The sequence below is a fragment of the Pseudonaja textilis genome, chromosome Z (genome assembly GCF_049901715.1).
Source record: "Pseudonaja textilis isolate UNSWEBS1 chromosome Z, rPseTex1.2, whole genome shotgun sequence".
Taxonomy (NCBI): domain Eukaryota; kingdom Metazoa; phylum Chordata; class Lepidosauria; order Squamata; family Elapidae; genus Pseudonaja; species Pseudonaja textilis.
The window spans coordinates 79,730,014-79,755,354 of record NC_142008.1 but is presented as its reverse complement, the minus strand read 5'-3'; the positions used below and the strand labels follow the sequence as shown (position 1 = coordinate 79,755,354).

The following is a 25,341-nucleotide window of genomic DNA, read 5'->3' as shown; positions in this document are numbered from 1 at the left end:
TGGAGGAGGACGTGGTGCGGGCTGTTGCCTCACCTCCCTGTCTGCACAGACTGCCCGGCTCCAGCACGGCCCTGGCTGGTTGAGCAGAGGGCCTGGCAGGGATGTGCCCGCTGCCTTGGCCAGAGCTCCGCCATCGGCAGGAGGGCCTGCCTGTCAGCTGTGTGGGGCACCCCAGGCAAGGCTCTTCGTACTTTGGCCGGCACCAGGCAGGGATGGCAGCTGGGTGCTTCTCCCGGGGTGGGCACTGCGGCCCTGGGAGATTCACCTCCCCGCGTGGGGTTGAGCTGCCCTCTTGGGCGGCTGAGCTTTGTTGTAGTAGGGCATTGTTTTTAAAAGAATGGGATTTGCCTTCGAACAATGCCCGGGAAGGTGGTGACAGGAGCACCTGTAGCTGAGTGTTTCCGGCGTGGTTCTGGTTGCAGGGAGGCGCCCTGGCTGGCCCTGTGTGGCTGTGCCAAATGCTGCGGTGATGCTCCAAATGCCACGGCAGCACAGGCAAAAGGGAAAGCAACAGTGGTGGAAGGTCTCCCGATACAAAGTGCTCCAACGATGCTGAGGCCGACATCCATGCTGATGCCGCCCGCCCGAGGATACAAGGGGGGGGGGAAATTTAAGTCACCCTCGAAAAGATGGCCTAGCCGTTTTTTCAAGACTCAAAAAAAAAAAAAAAAAAAAAAAAGACCCAGCCTTATTATATGAGAAACACGGTAGTATATAGTGACCTTTGCCCCGAAGTGGAGGATATACTCGCTATCACCTTCTTTTCAGTTTTTATAGTTATTGTTGTCGTTGTCATTTTCAGGGTCCTTAACAAACTCTTCCAATCTACCATGAAATGGCATGTTTAGAGCTACCCCTTGTTATCTACTATGTCCTATGTAGTGTGTGTGTGTGTGTGTGTGTGTGTCTGTGTGTGTGTGTCTGTGTGTGTGTGTGTGTATGGTATTCAGCTTTGTTTAGGTATTTTCATTATAGTTGTGCTTTTAAAGTTGTAGTGACGTTTCGGCAGAATCTCATCTGCCATCATTAGGCTCATGATGGTGGGAAAATACCCGAACAAAGCTGAATACCGATCATACATACATACATACATACATACATTATATTATTTACAGAGCTTCCAGCTTTCTTTCCTCAGCAATTCCCTGTCTCTTCAAGATGTCTTCTTTTAAACTGCAGTCACTATGGTTTGTCGTTTTGACTTCTTTCCTGCTGCACTTCGTTCGCAGTCCTTGCTGTGGTCGATCTCCCTCTCCCTCTCTCTCAGTAATCGCCAACAATCAAAAGTTATTCTCCAGCAATCTTTTCTCTCCTGTTGATTCTGCTGTCCACAAACGCAGGAAACAATTGCCTTTCCTTTCTCTTTCCCTGCCTATCATCTGTCAATCTCTCAGTGCCACTATTCAATCACTTAGTCCATCATAAAAGCTCCTACCACCAAATCCACTGCCTGCTTCTGTCTCTCGGTTCGAAGCTTCTCTCTTCCTTCACTACACCAAGTCTTCTCTATACAGCTACTTTCTTTTTATCTCACTCTTCACCATTACTCGTGTTGCTTTCCACTCTTTGCTTCCTTCATCAATTGGTCAGGCAGCCACATCTCTGGATCAGATCATGAAGACCAATCTCTTTCGCACTGGTTTTCGGGACTTCTTCTTACAACATCAGGGAGTCATGGCTCTCCCCGACGCCTCTAAATCTTCTCCTTTCTATTGCCGGTCCCTCCAGGATCCGTCTTCACCCCTACAGGCTACCGATTGTGAAACTTCAGTCATTCAGAATGGAGATCCATTCCTCTGCACCATATCAGTGTGGCACCACAACCAGAAGTCCAGGAATTTTCTTACATTAAATCTTATAGAAAAAATCATGGACTGCAAAGAGTTTAGGAAGCATCAATGGGTTCTCATTGTTGAATGATATTAATTAGGAGAAGGGTACAAAACATTTGCAAGACATTGCATATAGCATGGAACACAGACAAAACAGTCATTGATGAGAAAATATAGTGCAATATGACATTACCAAGAACTAGGTGTCCTTCCAAAATAGATGAAAAAACAAGAAGAAAACTGATCCAAGAACCTGTCAAGAGCCTACAGCAACAACAAAGGAGCTGCAGGAATTTCTGGAAAATAGTGGTCTCCCATATTCTTCATATGTCTGGGCTGTAAAGTAGAGTAGCAAGATAGAAGCTTTTTCTTGCAAAGAAAAACATCCTAGCCCAGCTACATTTCATAAAAACCTACGTCAAGTATGACAAAAATATATGGGAAATGATGTTATGGTCTGATGAGACCAAAGTTGAACTTTTTGGCTATAATTTCAAAAAATATGTTTGGCTCAAAAACAACACTGCACATCACCAAATGTACATTACACCACACTCACAATGAAGCACAAAAGTGGCAGCATTATGCTTTGGGGTTGCTTGTCTTCAGGGGTTTTAGTCAAGATGAGGGAATTATGAATAGTTCCAAATATCAGTCAATTTTGGCCCAAAACTTTCAGACCTCTGATAACACTGAAGATGAAGAGAATTTCACCTTTCAACATTACAACAACCCAAAGCATACCTCCAAATCAACTGAAGAATGGCTTCACCAGAGCAAAGTTTTGGAATGGCCCAGCCAGAGCCTGGAATTGAATACAATTGAAAATCTGTGGGGTGAACTGAAGATGGCTTTGTACAGGAGATGCCCTCACAATATGACAGATTTGGAAACCTTTGCAGGGAAGAGTGGGCAAAGATTCCAAAGGCAAGATGGGCCATTTAGAGAAATTCCTACCCCAAAAGGTTGAATACTGTCATAAAACCAAAGAAGTATTAGTTTAAGGGTATGTATACTTATGCAATCACATTATTGTAAGTTTTTAACTGTTTCCCCCTGTTAGTGTTTGGGGACAAACCCCCAAGCAGAGTGCACAGCAGCAGTCAAGCCAGGCAGCCATATGAGAGAGAGGCTGGGCCCAAGAGTATACACACACTGGAGACAAAAACACTGTTTGTAGTTTTAAATAGTTGTTTAATTCATTTAGAGCTTAAGCATTGTCAATCAGTCCATATGTCATTTTCCAATATATCTATCCAGTAACCTAGTCCATTAACTAGTCAGTACAATGTCTTTATCTTCTCCTTCCGATACCTTTCTCTCGAAGACAACGCTGAGTATACACAGGATATCAGCTCACCAAGTAAACAGTCCTTTTGTTCAGTAGAAACGGTATCCAGCACAGTAGCCAACAAGCAGACGTCTCATACAGGAGTAAACAGCAGGCAGCAGAGAGATGGACCAGGAATCAGTAACCAGGGCAGCAGGGAGTTACGTTTCTCTTTACTGCCTTTTTATTGCAGCTTGCAACCGCACCCTTAATTATCTAATTACATTGCAGTTTGGTGCTTAAAGCTACAAAACACTTAAACCTAGGTTCATATATTTATTCACCCAAACCTAGTTGGTGTATCAATATACCCAACATTCTCCCCTTTTGGGTGATATAAATATATAATACCCTTACAATCTTAACCCATATTTTTCACAACTCTCTAGGTGCTTAATGGCACCTTGGGCTTTAGTAAAATTATCAGCTATATTGTCCTCCGACATGCAGTACTCCAGCTGTATCATTTTACTCTGTACAGATTGTCTAACGTTTAGGTACCTTAAATCTGTATGCTTGCTCCTAGTTTTTACTGCAATATTTGTGGCCATTTGAATTGCTGCCTGATTATCTTCATGTACAATTATAGGATAATTTACAGTTATACCCATATCATTCAACATTTGTTTATACATGATTAACTCAGTACATAATAGTGATAAACAGGAGAATTCTGCCTCCATAGTAGACAAACTTATATGCTGTTGTCTTATTGACTTCCAACCTATTAATGTCTTACCCAGCATTATGGCTGTTCCTGAAGTCGACTTTCTTGTGTCTCTTTCTGATGCAAAACTAGCATCTGCATAAGCACTCAGTATGAGATCACCTTTTGGTTCTAGATACAGTGCATGGTGTAATGTTCCTTTAAGATATCTTAAAATTCTCTTCAATGCTATCCAATGACATTGAAGCGGATCATTATTATGTCGTGCCAGTTGATTAATACTAAAAGCAATATCTGGCCTTGACCAATTGCTAATATATGATAAGTTACCAATCAAAGATTGATATATTGCCTTATCAAACTTGGGACTTTGAGTATCCATTTTGCAAATATCCTGACTCATTGGAGTCTTTGCAGGCTTACAAAGTTCCATCTTATAATCTATTAGCAATTTAGATATCTTATCTTCCTGAGATATCTTAAAACCTTTCTGTGTTTTCAGTATATTCAAACCTAGATATTTCTTTATCTCCCCTAATTGCTTGATTTTTATTTTCTTAGCTAATGATGCTATTATTTTATTTGCTTCATCATTAGTCTCAGTAATCAAAGCAATATCATCCGTGAATAATAATAATAATGATATTTTCCCATTTGTCTCCCTTTTAAATAGACATGGGTCGGCTAAACCAGCTTTAAACCCTATATTGTTTAGTTCCTTTACAATATACTGGTTCCATTCATAGCCAGATTGTTTAAGACCATAGAGGCTCTTTTTTAACAACCAACAATCATTATTATTTTCACCTTTAAATCCAATAGGCTTTTTCATATATACAGTATGTCTTAGTGGAGCGTGCAAGTAAGCAGTTTCCACATCTAAATGGTTAACTATATATTTCTTGCTTGCTGCCCACACTAAAGCTGCCCTTAATGTTGCTGCTTTTAGACTAGGTGCAAATACCTCATCATAGTCATTGGCACTTTGTCTAAAACCTTGGGCTACTAATCTTGCCTTATGGATTATATTTCCATCTTTACCAGTTTTTATCTTGAAAATCCATTTGCAGCCAATGGATTTTACATCAACAGGTAATCTCGCATTTTCATAAACTTTCATATCCTTCAAGGATTTCAATTCCTTATTCATTGCTGCATACCAACTTTCCTTATCTTTAGTAGGATACTTTTTTATCTCATCCACTGTATATGGAACTCTATTTACCTGGCACACTGTATTAGCCTGGTATCTATCAGGCGGTCTAGATATTCGTGTAGTCCTTCTGGGGATTACAGGGCTTGTATGAGGACTTTTTTGAATTACTACCTGGTCATGTTCCTCATCTTGCTCAGCTATTGGTTCTATTTCTTCTTCTATGGGCACAATTTCTTCCTGTATTTCTTGCTTTACTTTATTTTTAAAGTTACAGGGATAATTAATGGGATTTCTATAGGATTCAATAATCACTTCTTTATTGTTATCCTGTTCTAACTTATCCCATCCTACGTGCTCTAGAAATTGGGCATTAGCACTACATAACACCTTAGATGTGCCTTTCTCCCAAAATCTATATGCCCTATGGTTAGCTTGGTAACCAACGAAGAAGAATTGTTTAGCTCTGTGTTTCCCTTTACGCCTGAGTTGTGTAGGGATATGCACCCATGCTGGTGCACCAAATGTGTGCAGGTAACTCAGATCAGGCTTCCTGCCATGCCACATGGTGAATGGTATTTCACCAGTAGTTGAGTTAACAACGTTGTTCAATAAGTTATTAGCACACATTGCAGCCTCCCCCCACACAAAATCAGGTAATCCAGAATCAGTTAACATTGTTCTAACCATTGCCTGTAGTGTCTGGCCTCTTCTCTCTATAAATGCGTTGTGTTGTGCAGATTTCTTGTGCTCTATTCCAGCTACCTTTAATCTATTCTGGAATTTGCTGTTAACAAATTCCGTACCATTATCTGTCACCAAGGTTATCAGTTTCCGTTTAGTCTTTCTTTCTGCAAACTTTAACCAGTTGAAGAAATGTTGATATGTTTCAGTTTTGCTTTTCATTAGGTAGCAAAACCCATATCTAGAGTAATGGTCCATAATGCTCAGTATATATCGAGCACCCCCATACTGGGTTTCTTTGGACCTATAATGTCTGCAAATACTACTTCTAAAGGTTCTTTAGTTTTGAAACCATTTAGCCTATTTGCAGGCAATATTTTACTCTTATCTTCACAGCAGACATTACAACGCAAATATTTATCACAGGGTTTTAACCTTATTCCTTCAGATAACTCTACTGTACGTTTTAGCATTTTAAAATTTACATGCCCCAAACGCCTATGCAATAAATGGATACATTCATTATGAGGCTTTATATTGTTAAATACAGTCTGTGCCTCCCCTTTCTTACTATCATGTAAGACATACAATGTTCCATTTAAAGCTGCAGTTACCCTTTTGTTATCTCTTTCAATTATGCAATTATTATTCTTAAATGTAACTACATAACCTAGTTTGTCTAATACTCTTACAGAAAGTAAGTTCATCTTTAACTGTGGTACATACAACATTTTTATATTCTGGTTTAAACATGGACAATATGCAATACCTTCACCCTTGGCCTTGAGGTTCCAGCCATTCGCGAGTGATATATGTTGAGAGCTTGTAGACATTTTTATAAACTTTGTCTTATCTCTCGTGATGCAGTGGGATGCACCACTGTCCACCACCCATAAATCACTCTTCACATCACAGTTGCTAAACGTGGCTAGTTCAAAAGATTTCTTTGGCTTTTTTACATTCTGGCTTTTTCCTTTTCTGCAGAATCTTGCCAAATGTCCTCTGCCTCCACAATTAAAACACTTTTTAATTGTGTATGCCATCGAAGATAAATTCTCTTCTTCCGGGTGCTTTAACTTACTAAGTTGGTTTCTTTCAAGCTTTGAAGATAATTTCTCTTCTTCATTAGGTTTATCCTCTCTCAGCTGGTCACGTTCACACCGTCTTCTGGCTTCTTCTAATAGCCTGCCGGTAATCTCAGTTACTGATAAACTGTCTTTTGGCAATACCTCTAAAGCAGTCACAAAATCATCATAGGTTCGATCCAAAGAAGACAGTATGATGTATACTTGTTGCAACTCATTAAATATAAGCTCTTTTTCTTGTAATTCCTGAAAAATGCTTTTCATACAGTTTAAATGAGTTAACATGTCTCCATTCTTCTCAAGATGTGTTCTAAACAGCTTCCGTGTAAGATTGATATGAGCTCCTACACTGTCTCGAACATAAATCTTCCTGAGACTCTCCCAGCAGTTAGCAGCATTTTCCTCTCCACGGATATGGATGAGTTGCTGGTCTGAGAGAGTCAGTCCTATGATGCATAAAGCCTGCTCATTCTTTCGTTCATAGTCTTGTATCTTTTTGGCATCCTCTTCATCATTAGGATCTAAGTTAGATACATCTGGTGGGTTTGTTATTATGTCCCACAAACCTTCTCTTCGTAGAAGTAAACTACATTTCATTGACCATGAAACATAGTTTGTTCCATCTAGTCTGGATATCATGGACAGATTTGGCAAATTTACTTGTGCCATTGCTCTTGAGATAAATAACTATTTAACAAACAGTTTGTTTTCACAGTAATGTGCAACTCACACCAAAAACTCTCTGCTATAACCTGGTTAGTTAGACTGTGCTCACTGGGCCCATAACCAATTTTAGTGTTTGGGGACAAACCCCCAAGCAGAGTGCACAGCAGCAGTCAAGCCAGGCAGCCAAATGAGAGAGAGGCTGGGCCCAAGAGTATACACACACTGGAGACAAAAACACTGTTTGTAGTTTTAAATAGTTGTTTAATTCATTTAGAGCTTAAGCATTGTCAATCAGTCCATATGTCATTTTCCAATATATCCATCCAGTAACCTAGTCCATTAACTAGTCAGTACAATGTCTTTATCTTCTCCTTCCGATACCTTTCTCTCGAAGACAACGCTGAGTATACACAGGATATCAGCTCACCAAGTAAACAGTCCTTTTGTTCAGTAGAAACGGTATCCAGCACAGTAGCCAACAAGCAGACGTCTCATACAGGAGTAAACAGCAGGCAGCAGAGAGACGGACCAGGAACCAGTAACCAGGGCAGCAGGGAGTTACGTTTCTCTTTACTGCCTTTTTATTGCAGCTTGCAACCGCACTCTTTAATTATCTAATTACATTGCAGTTTGGTGCTTAAAGCTACAAAACACTTAAACCTAGGTTCATATATTTATTCACCCCAAACCTAGTTGGTGTATCAATATACCCAACACCCCCTTGAAAATTTCAGTTTCTTTTTCAAATAAAATGTGCAATTTATGTTATCCAATAATATATATTAATCATATATTAATATATTTTTATGTTGTTGCTATTAATATATTAATATATGATTAATATATATTATTGGATAACATAAATTGTACATTTGGTTAGTGTAGTGAAAAGAAGGACTAGGGGTGACATACTAGGAATGTTCCAATATTTGAGGGGCTATCACAAAGAAGAGGGGATCAACCTATTTACCAAAGCACCGGAAGGCAAGACAAGAAATAATGGATGGAAACTAATCAAGGAGAGAAGCAACCTAGATCTAAGGAGAAATTTCTTAACAGTGAGAACAGTTAATCAGTGAATTGGCTTCCTTTCAGAAGTTGTGGGTGCTCCATTACTGGAGACTTCTAAGAAAAGATTGGACAGTCACCTGTCTGGAATGGTATAAAGTCTTCTACTTGAGCAAAGGGTTGGACTACAAGACCTATCTACCTGTTTATATTGAGATCCCGATCGATCCTGACCCCATCTGGCCTTTTTTTCTTTTATTCTATTCTATTCTATTAAAAGCAGGGAAAAATTTGAAGTAATTTATCTTGGTCTGATTTTTTTTTACATCTCAAAAACCTGATTTTAACAGGGATGCTGTAGAGTTTCTACATCCACTGTATCTTCTATGCCCGGCATAGTACACTCTAAAAATTTATCTATGCACAAAAAAAAAAGAAAAAAGAAAAAGGAAGAAGTACTCCTAGACCTTTAAACTACCTTTGTGATGAAAAGGATACTTTTATGACTATGTCTAATATAATAGTTTTGATTTTAAAAAATGACTTTATAGAGGTTTTAGTTTACTGACATATGCCAGATTGGGCCTCTCATCCACAACTAAACATTAAATAATAGATAATGATAATTTTATTACAAGCAGATCTTGTATACAAAAGTGTAGGCCTGAGTCACTGAGCCCATAAATTTATAGGATCAGAAGTAAAGAGTGAAGCCAAGTTTGTAATCTCTTTTCTTTTGGAATGTGGCCATCTACCAACTCCCAGAATACTTTCCCCTTCCCATTACTAACATTAAGTGCCTCTCTGTCTTTACTTTGACTCTGTCTGACATTTACCTCCTGGTCATCCCACTCCCATGCACTCCCAGTTACTCCAACCGTATGGAAAAAAATCCACACCAAGTGCAAACAAATCACAATATCAAAAATCTTCATGTGACAGCTGTACCAAATTTACCGTAATTTCCTACATTCCTAAAACATTCTTCTCCCCTTACTCTCCACTTGATGTCTCCAGCAAGCCTTCTGCCAGCTGGGTCAGAATGAAGTAAAAGATCTTGTTCCCTGATTTCCCATTCCAGGGAGGAGTTCCACTTTCCCAATTCTGTGACTCACACAAATAGTCAGTAACTTTGTTATTTTCTTCTTCTTTCCCTGATTATTCTCTGTTTGTTCTCCAACATTCTCTTCTGTCTAAAAAAATAAGGCCAAGACCACTCTTTGCTCCTCCTCCTCCTACATATTCAGCTTGTCTGGCATAAACCTTGTCTGCACGTACCACACAAGAATCAAATTAATTAGAAACTCCATCTCTATTCTCTAATGGTCTAATTGAGCAATATTGTAGCAAGAATTCTAACTACCCTTGCTGGCCTTCCAAAAGTCAGAACTCCTCCATTCTAAAGTCAGAACTGCTCAATTATTCATCTGTATGATGCCTATGGCAATAGCCTCAATTTTCCAACAAAGCAATCTCCTTGAAGATAGTTGCCGTGTCCACCCGGGCTTCCAACTCCAACTTTATGCACTTTAAAAATAATAAAGTCTTTAGAGATAGTAAAAATACTTTTCCTCTTTTTTTCACACTACAACTAATAACACAAATTAATAAATCATCAGCACACAACCTTCACAGATTCAGCCAGTTTCCATTCTTGTTTTTTCACATTTGATAAAGATTTAAAATTATTTAATTGTACTGTGATGCCTGTTTTAATTGTATTCAAACTTTTCTTGTTGATTTTTTTAAATAAATATTGTTGTTTGGCATTCTTATTATATATAAAAAAATGACAAAAACATATTTAAAAATGACTTAAATATTTTAAATTGAAGGGTTCTGAGCCAAGGACAGAATCCTGACTATGCCACTGAAATAAGTCTCCAGTTCAGCGAGGAGTTGCAGATAAGCCTTCTTTGGTGTTTAAGTTAGCTATGAATACCACAAAGAACTTGTATGCTTGAGAAAAGCTTGCATTGTGGTATCTACATCCAAATGAAATTAATCATTTATATTTCAATGAGACCTACAGAACCATACTGCTTGAGTCACTGAATATCTAGTAATTACATTCTAAAAATATTCAAAATTAAATGAAAATATGAAGACAAATGCTTAATCTTATAAATATAAATATTCTTTGCATCACAAAACTTACCTTTGTGCCTTCTTTCATCTTTAAAGCCTAATGCTGTAAAACCCGGTAATAATTTGCTAGATAGAGAGCTCAGATCCACTGGATGGCTTTCCTCCTCTATTTTCAACAATAAACATATACATAAATGTTTATTAAGTTTTCAAAAATAATAGACAGGAGGATTTTTTAAATAAAATATCTAAAATATCGAATATATAAGAACTTCTGCCTGAAATTACTAAAAAGGATATTCTGAAACTGTTAATATTTTAAAACAGTATCAGTTTGTTTTAATGTGACAGTAAAAAACAAATGAGCTGCAGGAAAGATAAACTAGATAGTGAACAAAAATAAAAAAATAATATTAGGTTATTCAAATAAGCAGAAAGAATTCTTTTTTTCAGTTATCTTTTTAAAAATTATAATGGAGGTATATTTTCAAAACTAATAGACAGGAGGATACTCTTACAATACTATCATAGAGTTTAAGAAGTTTTGCTTGAAATTATTAAAAAGGTTATTCAGAAATTATCAATATTTTAAAACAGTATCAGTTTGTTTTAAAAACTTAGTAAAGAACAACTGAGCTACACAAATTAGATAATAAACAAAATAAAATAAACAAGAATAAAAGAAAATAGGAATTATGTTTTTTAAATTATAACAGAGGTGTATTTTCAAAAAAAGTTCTATAAATGGACAATAATGACAGAAATTTTACAATTAATGCTCAATAAAACATTACTTATATCAAGCAGTATACACTGAATTGAAAAGGAAGCATACATTTTTGTTCAAAATCTTCACTATACTATTATTTATAAATGTAAAAAAAGAAAACACTCCTAAAAACACTATACGTAAGTATTTGATTTTTGACTTCCTCCTTCTTTGCAGAACTGACCGGTATAAACTTTAGAAACTGTTCTCTAAAGAATTTATTTATTTTACTAAAAGGAGGAGACAAATACATTGCATTAACTGTGAGAAAATTGATGCAAGAAAATTAATGAACAAGTTAATTCTGACATTATTAAATAAATGAATCAGGAAATTGAGCATGTAAAATACGAAATTTCATTGAATATACTTATTAAAATATATTTGCAATACAAACATGAAAGAGCTTGACATATAATAAGTGAAATTGTTGGGTTAATCAATAAATGTTGAAATACAAGCCATAATTCAGAATTTCCCAAGAAAATGAAAAATAAAATTAAAGATTTATGTAACAACTTCAAATGATAGTTCCAATTAATTTTAGAAGTATGCTTTATTTAAGGAGGCCACCCCAAGTGACTTACACCTTCTTTTTGCCTTTTCTTTCACCTTCTTTCACCCTATTGAGAAAGTATACATGAATCCTGGCTGCTAGGATGGGTTGGGGATGGGTTTTGGGCAGGGTCTGTCTTTTGAAGACATGCCAAAGCCCCCTTTCAATAGTTCTCCTTGGCTAGTCTGGGGCTGACTTTGTGCAAGAAAAATGGAGGGAAAGCCTAAAATAGTCCCTTTGCAAAAAAAAAAAAAAACACCTCTTGGTGGGGGCTAGGCTTCACATCCAAAATGAAAAAAAAAAGAAATTCATTACGAAGAGTTCCCAGAGTAGGGCTTTTTTGGGGTGCTCTTTTCTGGGAGTTTTTGCAAAGCAGCATTTTAGGAATGTTTTACAAAGGAATGTCTTAGAGCAATGACTTTGGAGCCACTTTTTTTCCCAGCCAAAGCCCAGCCTCGCAACCAGGCCAGGCACACCCCATCAACAGAAGGAGCAAGAAGATGTTGAAAAACATTTGAGGCAGTGGAGTGCAAAGCGGCAAGGGTAGCTGTGGCTGAGACTGATTTAGGCAGCTGTAGTTTCTTGGGGCATGGCAAACAGTACCAGAGATGAAACTTCGGGGGTTGTTTACTGTTCCATAAGAAACGAGGAGAGAATAGGCGGATGGAGGGATTTGGAAACCTTACTGAGGCTTGGGGCTAGGAGGGATAAAACCTTGGAAAGGCTTAGATTGGGGTGGATACTCACTTAACAACCAGGGGTGGGATGCAAATATTTTACTACCGGTTCTGTGGCTGTGGCTAGGTGGGAGTGGCACATGCGTGATAAGGACTGACTGGGCAGGGGCAGGCGGAAAGGGGCGGGGCCAGCCAGGGGCACAATTTGCTGGTTCTCTGAACTGCTCAGAATAGTAACAACTGGTTCTACAGAACTGGTAGAATCCCACCCGTTAACAACCCACAATATTTAGTTAATGACAGCATTGCAATGTGGTAGCGTGACATCTTACTTTATGACAGCATTGCTTAGTAATGGAAATACTTGTCCCAACTTAGTCATCACGGACTAGTGGTATATTGCTTTGCATGGCCATGCATTTTTGCTTTAAAATGTAGCATTTTTATGCAATAATACTGAGATGGTGCTACATCAGTACAATAACATGATTTAAAGGCGATGCAGAAGAAAAATAGATTGGAGACTAATTATCTATCTCAGATTGAATACAACACAGATTTAATACTATTGCCAGGCTTAATAATCTTCTACACAAATTCAGCTTAAGGAGGAACTGAACAGATTTTAACTAATTAGGTTAAAATGGTTGCATAATAAGCAACCTGAGGGAGATAGGCAGTGCAAAACTGAAAAATGAATAAATGAACGAATAATGAATGAATGAATAAATAAATATTGATGGTACTTGAGCTAGAGCTCAGAATCTTTGTTCATATAGGGTTACTTGTAAATTTATATTTTATCACAAATGTAACTTAATTCTGACCTTACCAGAACATTAGCCAAAAGCCTTCAAATATTAGCTCACCAAATGTATCTGTTTGCAAATCTTTTTGTTGCCTATTCTGATACAGCAGCATATTTAATATTCAAATGGAATTACCTATGTCTATTAAATAAAGATGAAAACATTATACATTTTCTTTTTGTAAATAAAGTACAATCACAAACTTAATTACGCAAAATTAAAAATGTTTAAAAATATAAACTACTAAAATTATCTGAAAATTACCTTCTGTTTCAGGATCTGATGGATTGAGTACACTGAAGATCAAAGATCCATCATTATTCTTTTTCAGGTAACCTATCTGTATTTAAGTAATAACAAAAGGAAAATCAGGATTGTTTTTTAATGTTTCCTGTTTAAGCAGTAAATATTAACAGATACTAACAGATCTATTAGCACAGGAGTCCCCAATTCCCAGGCCATGGCTTATTCAGAACTGGATCACACGAGAGGTAGGCCAGGGCACACACATGTGTGCAGCTCTACTTGTGCAAGCAGACAGCCAGCGCACATGCATGTGCAACTCCACTCACACGTGTCTGGCTAGCGCGCATGTACGTGCACAGCTCAACTCCTAATGAAGCTGTGCATGCATGCGTAAGTGGCTGTACACTGTTTGTGTGAGTTGAGCTGCTTGTATGTGTATGCACCAGCTCGCCACTTGCATGGACTGGTTCCCTTCTCCCCTACCCCACAGCCGCTGTGTTAGCAGATACTACCAATAACTGATGTTGAATGTGTCACTAGAAGAAAAACTGTGCCTATGCAATCTAATAAATCACCTTTTGAATAGGATATGAACATTTACATTCTTAAATATCATATACAATGAAACTGAATTCACACATTCTACTGAAATACAATTTTCTGTGTTGTTCTAAAAACAGAGCATTTGTATTAATAAATGCTCTAAATAAAAGAAAAAAATGGAATTATCCAATGTATTCATTTAGATTGACACAGTCAGTTGATATTGTTCATCAAATATTAACTTCAAATCTTCTAGTTGGGTTATACTCTTTGATATATTCTTGTCAATGTAGACAACACTACATTGTCATAAGCAACATTAAGATGTAGGTTAAATAGCTGAACTTTTAAGATTCATCGAGACAGAGTAAGAATATGTCATTTAATTTCCATTTATATTCAAACCAAGGTCTAAAATTTAATTAATTTTTAATCTGTATTGTAGAAATTTAACAAAAAGAGTCCATACAAAAATATTCATGTACTAAATACTATGTAAAAATTCTTGTCCAACTGAGCAAAAATTCCTGAGAAAATTAGCCAAACAAAATATGAATTAATTTAACAAGACCTTGCTATTTGGTAGACACTGGTTGATCCGATCTCGTGCTTCATCTGCTGCGTGCTCTACCAAGGCCAGGACGTGTTCTTCCGCTGTGCTGTCTGTCAGACTGCATGCATTTCCTTCCGGTTCAAATATATAGCTATAACAAAGTACAAATTATATAAAAACAAAACAAATGCACTCCCATCTCCACAAAAAGATATTAAACATTGAGTTTTATGACCACTAGGTAAATATAATGAATTTCCTGGGTAAATCAACATTGTTTTAATCTTACTATATTTTTAAATTTTAATATCATAAGGCTACCCAGCTCCATTGTGACTCTAGATGACAGACAATATTAAGAACAAAATGAACAGGAAGAACAAAGCCATTTGCAAGGAATAAAACCAAGTATCCTCTCACCATATATCACTCCTACCAAGAGTCCACCACTTGACTTAATCCAAAGCCTAAGGGGTAACCAGTGCAACACATGAAGCAGAGCAATTACATCATCATATTATGGTATGCTCATAACTTTCCATGCTGCTGTGACCTGGATTATTTCAGCTCTTGAGTAAACTTTAAAGACAGCCACATGTAGAATATCTTAAAATAAATTTAAGCTGGGGATCTCCAACCTGAAAAGGCTTTCTTTCTTTTGCTTGTTAAAAAAATATATGTATTCTTATGCCTAGAACTTCTGTTCATTAAAATAAAGCAAATTGTATCATTGAGGGTAAAGTATTAAAAAGATATCAATAAATGTTTGATATAAAACAAGTGAGCAAAAATAATTTATATGAAAATATGCACAAAGAAATTATCACAACAGATTAACTGACCATATTTTGATAATAAAAACTAATTAAGATGAACAGCAAGAAAGAGAACAGAAAGAGAACAAGTAAGAATCATATATAGAGGAACTCAAATCAATTCCAATTATATAATCCTCTATATTAGAAATTAAAGAAAATCTATTAAGTAATAATAGTGTAAAAATTTCACTTTTTTTGTGATGAACTGGGCTCTTGTAGCTAAAGAGAAAAAACATTCTTGAAAACAGAACAGATTTTGGCATCAAAACGATTGACCACCATGCAGGAAAAGCCTTGTTAAAAATATCCAACAAGTACTGTATTAAGCAATCTACCAATCAAATTAAAGTAATTGGTTTTAATAACAGGAATATCTTTTGGTAAATATTGTTGATAGAAAAGTAAATTTTTCTCAAAATTATATTAGAAAAAAGCACCATAACATATATTTAAAAATCCAGAATCTATAGCTGCAAATTACTGAAGTTCTTTAATTTCAGAAACACCTTGAAAGCTTAATATTGTATGAATCTGTGCAGTAGAAGATACCAGAACCTTAAAAGTTCTAAAACATCTTTGCTTTACCATGCTACCCAAAACTATTAACTGAAACCTTTAAAGAATTGTGAAAAAAGGAAAACCCAAAGGCAATACAAATAGTTCTCGACTTAAGCTTGAGCTGATCACTTAGCTGAAGTTGGCTGCAGCGTGCATAAATCAGCTGCAGCGTGCAAGTGTCCAGTTTCTTTTCCACACAGGAGAACTAAGGCTGTCTACACCAGTTGTAGATTGCAAGCATCCAGTGTTTTACCCTTATGGAGGAACTCGGGCAGGCTGCAATGACCAAAAATTGGCCAGAACTTTCAAGTGCTCAATTTCCTTTCCATACTAATGTCCTAATCAGTTTTGTTGATATTGGAAAAAGCTACATAATACATATCCAGAAATTCAGGGGGAGGGCGAATGAGAGACTTGAATCTGTAAATCTATTAAGTGCAGATCAAGAATTTCTTATCAACATAGTTGTTGACCGTTATTGTAAGTACTTTATAAAGATTTACTATTCCCTGGATTTACCACTGGAACAGGTCTCCAAGGAAAATAAGCTCTTCTGTCAATTCTTTCTCTTTTAACAATAATTTTAATTGAAGTTTAGAAATACAGTGCAATCTAACTTCTGAAATATTCTTTGTTCATAGTATGAGAGGCAAGCATTTACTGGAGTTAAAACATTTACTGGAGTGTTCTTTATTTCTGAATAAAACAAAGTTATGCAAAGGCAGAAAGATATATTACTGAATAATTTTAACAATTAGAACTAAACCTAGATTAAATCAATCCAATTTTAGATTTCAAGTAAAAGATACAGCAATAAGGAACTGACTGGCAGTGAACCAAAAATAACTTCATCTAGCATAAATATTTTTAAAATGTAATAAGCCAAATAGTTATTTATTTATTTGATTTATATTGCCACCTATTCGCCGATGGCAACTCAAGGCGGCTTACATGATGTAAAATCATATTTAAAAATAAAAATAAAAACAATAAGAACTAACAAAAAGAATCAAATAAATTAGTAAAGTACAATAGAACAAAATTTGGGAAAACAAAAAAACCAAACCAAACCAAAACAAAAACCAACTCCCCCCACCCTGACGACAGTTATCCCATCTAGTGAGTAAAGAACAACATCAATAACAAAAAAGAATAAACACTTACACTTGAGACAATGATAAACATGTTTCTATAATGAACTTATATTATAAACAAGAATCTAATTCAATAGAAATTGAAGGAAATTTGAATGAAATATGGCTCAACAAAAAAAATCTTTTTTTTTTTGTAAATTTTATTTGAGTTTTCACAAAAAGAAAAGAAATACAAATAAAACATTTTATTTGAAAGCAGCATAATCCCGGGTTACATTTCTTCGTACAGACGCAAATTCAGGTTCATGCTCATTTTTATATTCTATTCCATATCTTATTACTATTTTACATTTTCTACATAGCTTCTCCCCTCTTTTAATTTTCTCCATTTTATTTTATTTATTTCATCTCAATTCAAATCATTATATTTATATTTTTTGTCTGTCCTGTTTCAATTGTCTATTATCTTTTCTCATTAAACAAAATTTCTCCTCAGTTACTGATTGGAGTATGACGCCTTTATATCTTTCCCTTAAAGTTGTAACACTCAATATAATACATAACTTCGGATTCTGCTTGGTACATTCTTAAACTACACACTGTATTCTTGAAAAAAAAGAAAAAAATTATAAATGTATATAATTAAAACAACATTCCATTCCAATTCAATTCTATCATTAATATTAATATTCATTAAAGTCTTAATATTTTTCATGTTGCTTTTCAATTAAATATCATACTTCTATGGGAACAATTATGAACTTTCCATAGTTAATTCCCCCCTTCACATATTTTATAAAACATTGACTAATTAAAATGTTCCCGTTCCTTCCTAATTCAATTTTCTTTTCTTTTATTTCATTAATTTTATTCACAAACATTTCACTAAATTACACTATTTTACCCCTCATTCTAATCATACGTTGTTTCCAATTTTCTAAAGTTATTTCTATTACAAATATAACAATACAATCTTATGTACCTTTACAGAATCCCTTTTTCGGGTTAGATTTTCTCCCATTATCTCTAAATAGGTCCTGTTTCTTTATATAACTTCTTTTCCTTTCCTTCTTCCCTCTCTTCTTCTCTCTCCCCTTTTTACCCTTTGTCTCTCTACCTCTATTTCCCTCTTCTGTATTCCCCTTTTCTGTTGCTTTCTAGTATACTTATTTTTTGAATTATTTTTCTTTTCTTTGGTTTTTTTTTTAAGTCTTAAATTCTCCATTCTCTTTCCCCGCTTTCCTTTTCTTTCCCCACATAGAGTTACTTGTTCATTAAAGATGGCTTCTTCTTTGTCCCAGTCTTCTTGTTTTGCAGTCTTTTCTTGTTGTTTCTCATAGTTCCAGATCTCCATTTCTAAGAATTGAAAAACGAAGCCAAAAGAACCCTTCCCTTCTTGTGCATCTTCTTTGTACTTTTTAAGTTCCATTTTCAATTCATCCAGAAGTGATGCTATTGTATAAATTTTTAAACAACCACCCAATTGATTGTAGTCATTCAAATATAATAACCAAAAATCCAAAAGTCACCAAATAATCCAAATACATGCAAGCGGTTTCTTTTTTGCTCTTTCTTTCTTTTCCTCACTTTCTCTTCCTGGAGTTACTATTTAGTTGCAAAGTTTCACTTAAAATGTATCTTTTAGAAGTCTTATTGAAGTTTTACTTTAGATTCTTTTAAAGTCCAGGCAGTCTCCTCCCTCTTCCAGATCCTGCCCTTATTCTTTTTCTCCTTTCCTGCTTATAGAAGAAAAAGTTTTTAATGTCCGGAAATCTTTATTGTCCCTTTGGAATTTTGTTTTATTTTCAACTTAATTGCCTATTGATGCCAAAGCGGATTTTTTCGATTTCTTACTTAAGTCTTCTAGTTGTCAATATAGGGAAGGAGAGAGAGAGAGAAAAAAGCCAAACCTTTCCCTTTTCACTTTCTTTCGCTGCTTCCGACTCTTCTTTGGGAGTGATGTTATTTTTGTAAAATTTAAATTCCAGGCACCTTAGTTGTTGCTTTTTCAACTTAACCCGGTTAGCCAAAACTTTCACTTCTTATCTTCCTCCTGCACGTTCTTTTCCGGTTGAGTTCTTCTTTGTGGTGGCCATTTCTGACCACTGCTCCTACCGCCTTCGGGAAAGGGAGTAATGGCCAGCTGAGGAGGAGAGATGCAGCTGGCAGTCTCCCCCCTCTTCACCACCTCTACGGGGTGGCTTAGCCCTGAAACCAGCCGGCTTGGGGCGCTCCAGCGGCCAGCCCAGACAGAAACCATGCAAGATCGCGGATTCCTGTCTGTTGCCGAAGCCCTTCAAACCGGAACAACAAAAAGAAATTCTTAATTAACTTACAACAGAACACAGAGTCAATCAAAAAGTGACATTGAATTAAGCCTGACAGTATTTCTATAAATTACTTTTTTCAAGAAATTGTTAAATTTAATTAATGAGATACAATTACAATGAGTCTTATATGTCATGGAAAGAAGCCTTCATCTGTTTGATTTATAAAGGAAGGAAAAGATGTAACCCATTCTGAACCATAGACTTATTGCTTTACTGATTGTGGATTATAAGCTTTTTCAACAATTTTTGCTGAGTCTAAATAGTCATTTATTTATTATTATGATATTTGTGCAACTATCCAAAGTGAGTCTAGGTGGCTTTTAGCTGAAATAATACATTTTGACTAGATGGATTTATCTCAAAGAAATATATTATTATATATAATCAGAAAAATTAAAAATTGGCCATATTTCTTGATGCTAACCAAAATTCTGACAGTGTTTAGGCTTTTATATTTGCAGTTTTGAAAAAAAAAGATATGGACAATTCTCTTATAACATATAACATTTATAAAAAAAATAAGCAGCCAAAATTATAGTAAAGGTTCTTATTTTAAAGCAATATATTATATCAAAGGGGACAAGGATGATCTCCTATCTTTACTGGCATGAGAACCATAGCCTAATAGCTATGCTAAGAGAGCAAAATTTCAAGAAAATAAACCATAAAAGAATACAAATTAAAATTTAGCATTTGCTAATGACATTGTATTTAAATTGCTTATGGTTCAGTGTCAAGTTACCAGATCAATAAAGAGAAAAGTCAAATATTGATAAGAAATTTGACAGTGGAAGAAATAACAGAATAATAGAATTGGAAGGGAGATCTAGTCCAACTCACCACTCAGACAGAAATCTCTATACCATTTCAGATAAATGGTAATCCAATCTCTTCTTAATAACTTCCAGTGTTGGAGCATTCACAACTTCTGGAGGCAAGTTGTTCCGCTGATTAATTGTTCTGTCAGGAAATTTCTCCTTAGTTCTAGGTTGCTTTTCTCTTTGATTAATTTCCATCCATTGCTTCTTGTCGTCCCTTCAGGTGCTTTGGAGAATAGCTTGACTCCCTCTTCTTTGTGGCAAACCCTGACATATTGGAACACTGCTATCATGTTACCCCTAGTCCTTCTTTTTATTAAACTAGACATACCCAATTCCAGCAAATGTTCTTTATAAGTTTTAGCCTCCAGTCCCCTAATTATCTTTGGTACTCTTCTCTGCATTCTTTCTAGAATCTCAACATCTTTTTTACATTGTGTTGACCAAAACTGGTCACAGTATTTCAAGTGTGATCTTACCAAGGTATTACAAAGTGGTATTAACACTTCAAGTGATTTTGATTCTATCCAGTGGACTGCTGGATGGTCGGCGAGGTACTGGCGAGCCCCTAGCTGTGATCTCTGGCTGGGCCTGCTCACTCGCCCTTGTTCTATGCTTTCCCTAAATGACTTTCCCCCCACCCAGGCGAGTTCTGAGCTGCCCTGCTGTATTCACTGGAGCTGCCTGAGTCAATTAGCTGCCTGTTTGAAACTGTGTTTTACAAAACTGCAGCCCATCTCTGATTCTATCCCTCTGTTAATTCAGCCTAGAACTGTGTTGGCTATTTTGGCAGCTGCAGCACACTGCACTAGGACTCCAAGATTCCTCTTACAGTTACTACTATTGAGCCAGGTACCACCTGTATTATACCTGTGCATTTGGTTTTTCTTGCCCAAATATAGAATCTTACTTTTTTCACCATTGAATTTCACTTTGTTAGATAGTGCCCAATGTTCAAATTTGTCAAAATCCTAATGTATTTTAAGCCTATCTTCTGGTGTTGGCTATTCCTGCCAGCTTGGTGTCGTCTGCAAATTTGATGAGTTTCCCATCTATCCCCTTGTCAAATCATTGATTAAGATGTTGAAGAGTACTGAGCCTAAAACAAAGCCTTGGGGACCCCACTGCATACTTCCCTCCATGTAAATGCAGTCTCATTGAGGACGACACATTGACTGCGGTTGGTCAGCCAGTTACAAATCCATCTGGTGGTGATACTATCTACAGTCTAACTCAGTCTAATTTTTCTATCTTATCTAATAGTAGGTTGTGGTCTACTTTATCAAATGCCTTATTGAAGTCCAAGTAAATCATATTCACATCATTCCTCAAGTTAACTAATTTTGTCACTTTGTCAAAGAATGCATTAAGATTTGTCCGGCATGATATGTTTTTGACAAACCAATTTTGGCTTTTGGTTATGACTTTGTTTGGCTCTAGGTGTTCGCTGATTTGTTGCTTATGTTTTCCAGAATCTTCCCAGGTATTGAGGTCAAGCTGATAGGTGTGTAGTTTCCTGGATCTATTTTTGTTTTCCTTTTTTGAAAATGGGAACTACATCAACATTTTCCCAGTCCTCTGGTCGTTCCCTAATGCTCTAGATCTTTGAAAGTATGTAATGCATATATCAAACAACAGGTTTTAACATTGAACTTATGTATGCTATCCAATGGATCTAATTAGATAGGATACTTCACTGGTTTTTATTTTATTTTTCTTTATTTTTTAAATTTCTTAACTATTCATCTCCTTCAAAGACAGACTTTAAGCAATAAAATGTTAAAATATAAAATAGTATGTATAAAAGTTTAAAATGTTAAGAGGAGGCAAGGGATTAAATTAGCTAGATGAAGATGAAGAAAGGGTTTCCAGGCAATTAGTCTCCTGGCTGCCTGCTCCCCTGGGCTCCCCATATGAGGCCCAATAACCATGTTTTAAATTCCTTTTTGGAAGGCAGAAGAGTGAAAGCCTGCCTCACTTTCAGAGCAAGAATATTTCATAGGTTGGGGAAGAGAGGAAACATCAGAGGAAGCAAACTGGCACCCAATGCTGCTTGCAAAGCAGGGGTTAAATGCACTCTTCTCTGGGTGCCTAAAATTTGCTGTGCAACCACATTTTATACAAGCGGAATATTCTGGATATTTTTCAAGGATATCCACAGTTTCACTCACTTCATCTGGGATGAAGATATGTAACTGGATATCATCCGCTTACTGTGATACCTCATCCCTAGTGACAAATGATCTCACCTGTTGGTTTCATGTAAATGTTAAAAAGGAGTGGAGACAGCCGCAAGCCCTAAGGGATCCCACAAAGCAGGGACCAAAACAGGGGTGGGATTCAAATTTTTAACAACTGGTCCTGTGGGCGTGGCTTAGGTGGTGGGCATGGCTTGGTGGTCATGTGACTGGGTGGACATGGCTTGGTGGTCATGTTATTGGCTGGGTGTGGCCAACTCAATGTCACTCACATCGAGGCATGCATCTCCTCACCTGGCCTCTCATGACTGTGGGGATGCTGCAACAGTTGTAAGTGTGAAAAATGGTCATAAGTCACTTTTTTCAGTGCCATTGTAACTTTGAACGATCACTCCACACAAGCAAAGTACCAGCAAAGGAGGGAAAAAAACTCCAGAGACGTTCCTAAGACAGGAAGTCTAATCCTGCCAAGAATGTAATAAGGGTTAACGGAGAGGCAGCTTCTGTAAGCAACACTGGAATGTTTCCTTCCTGCCTTCATTACAGGATTAGACCAGTAATTTCTTCTAACAACCGGTTATCCAAACTGCTTAGAATGTTAACTACCGAATAGAAGTGAACTGGTAGAATCCCATCCCTGGACCAAAAGCTCCTGCTCCCTACCAACACCAATTGGAACCAACCTCAGATGGAGTGAACCTACACAGAACTGTGCAGATCAGCAATCAAGTAAACAATACCCCAATCAAGAAATTGCCAAAGAAGCTAACAGCAAACAGCCCAACCAAAGAATCCCTTAAGATCTCTCTTACCAACACTGACAGGGCAAGCCATTAGAATATAAACTGACAGCAAACAACAGTCCTTACTGATGGTGTTATCTAGGGTAATGAAACATCTGCAAGAAAACAAGCAAGTTCACAGAGCACCAAGACTCCTCATTTTAAAAATAATTTTGAATAACTGTTTTAGTTCTTGCATAAAAATGAACATGTCATGCTGCTATTCATTAAAACAATCTCTCTTTTTTCATTTCTATCCTCCAAAGAGATGTGCTGATTTAAGAAGTACTTATTAAAATTAAAACAGTCCTTACAACTTTTTTTCTGGCTCATGTGGAAAACTTACAATGAATGGAAAGAATATTCTTGCTCTTGTCTTCCAGCTCATTTTCAAAATATTTATCAAATGCCCCCTATACTGATTGAAACTCTAGAAATAACTTCTGGGATGCATAACGATTCTTTTCAAGATGCCCAAGGTACCTACATTACTTGAAAAATAATTATATATTGTGTCTAGTATGTCAAAGTTATAAACTAATGGTTTAATTAATTCATTCAAAAAATAGGGATGTTATCTGCAATAAAGGCACAAAGGAGCAAGACACTTCCTCCAACATTTACCTAATAACTTCTTTACTTGGCTTTTTGGATTTCTTGGTAGTCTCTACATGCACAGGAACAACTTCGGGCACTGGATCTTCAACAGCTGGATCTTCATCGCCCAAAAGAGCTGCCTGCTGAGAAAAATCCATGTCCTGCATAAACGACATGCTGCGCTTCAAAGCTAACAGCCGTTCCTAGAATTAGAAAGGACAGAGCAGCAGGGACTTTACACCTTTCCCTCATAGCGAAGATGCTATGATGATGGGATGGGATGGGAATGGCCATGGCTTTGCACCTAAGAACTACATCTTCAATGAGGATGCAAGGTGATTCAATCATGAGCAGCATGTCACCGGAACACCTGCAACCTATTTTAGAAGGGAAACCATACATACAAATGGCCACCTACCTGTACACAATCTTCATACAAGATAATCAATTGTTCAGTTTGAAAGTCATTTTTTTTATAATTTTGAAAAATAGTATTATATAGTAAGTACGTGTTACACAAATCCATGTTTCACTCATTTTATATAAACATTTACATTATACTATTCAGTAGGTGGAAGAATAGGTATTTTATTTAGGAATTCATTAAATATATAGTCAAACAGTGTTAAAATAAAGAGTATGTATGCATTTCTTCCAATATTTTATTGGATAGAAAAATAAAAATAGCAAAATGCTTAATATTCTAGAATAGTTCCAAATTTATTTAAATAAGACGGTGCTTATTTCTTCAGTGAAAGCTTCAATTTAAAATTTTTATCTTGATAAAACAAATCTTAAAGAGTAGTATTCACTTTAAAAGAGATGTATAATGGAAATGCCAATAAGACCTTTAGTAAACCAAGCAGTCTGAGAAACCAACACTAAGAGGAAATTCAATGTCCTTAAATTTCCAGTTTTATTTTATAAAGACACAGTCTGCCCTTTAGAGCGATAAATATTTAATCAACAGCAGAGTACTTTATTTAAAGTAAAGTTAAATGTTTAAGAGCATGTGGAAGTATGAATGCAGCATATCAGCAATTGTTGTTATTAAGTCAGGTAGACACATGCTGCATTGACATACCGGTTCACCTGAATCTCCGTTTTGAAACTAAATCTAAATTGGAAGTATAAAATAATGTTATACTGTGATCCTCTAGAAAGGTTAATCTATATTTTTGGTCCCAATATGTTCTCTGTTGTAGTTGTCTTACTTTGCTCATCATCTTAAAGCCAGCATGGAGAATCTTTTTAGCCAGTTTGTAATACACGGTATCTGGTCTGTTGTAAGTCATTGCATTGTCACACATCAGTTTAAAATCTGCCTGGAAAACAAACATAATCATTGCTATATTTTCAAAAACTGTTTATATCCTAAGAAATTCAATTTCAGTAAAATCTTACAATGTAAAAAGGCAGGGAAAACCCTGGCATGCTCCACACAGCAGCTGAAAATCCACACTTATAGGAATGTCAACAT

At 36.3% G+C, this 25,341-nt stretch overlaps 1 protein-coding gene across 1 annotated transcript in view; it reads right to left on the bottom strand.

Moving 5' to 3' along the window:
- Positions 1-25,341, bottom strand: part of BRD9 (bromodomain containing 9) — a 71,782-nt gene that overhangs the window by 18,423 nt on the left and 28,018 nt on the right. The window contains exons 6-10 of the mRNA XM_087917180.1: positions 25,076-25,186; positions 23,889-24,004; positions 14,685-14,817; positions 13,589-13,664; positions 10,496-10,679 (exon numbers count right to left, since the gene is read on the bottom strand). Of these exons, the coding sequence (XP_087773306.1) occupies positions 10,496-10,679; positions 13,589-13,664; positions 14,685-14,817; positions 23,889-24,004; positions 25,076-25,186 (620 nt within the window). The remainder of the gene's footprint in view (positions 1-10,495; positions 10,680-13,588; positions 13,665-14,684; positions 14,818-23,888; positions 24,005-25,075; positions 25,187-25,341) is intronic.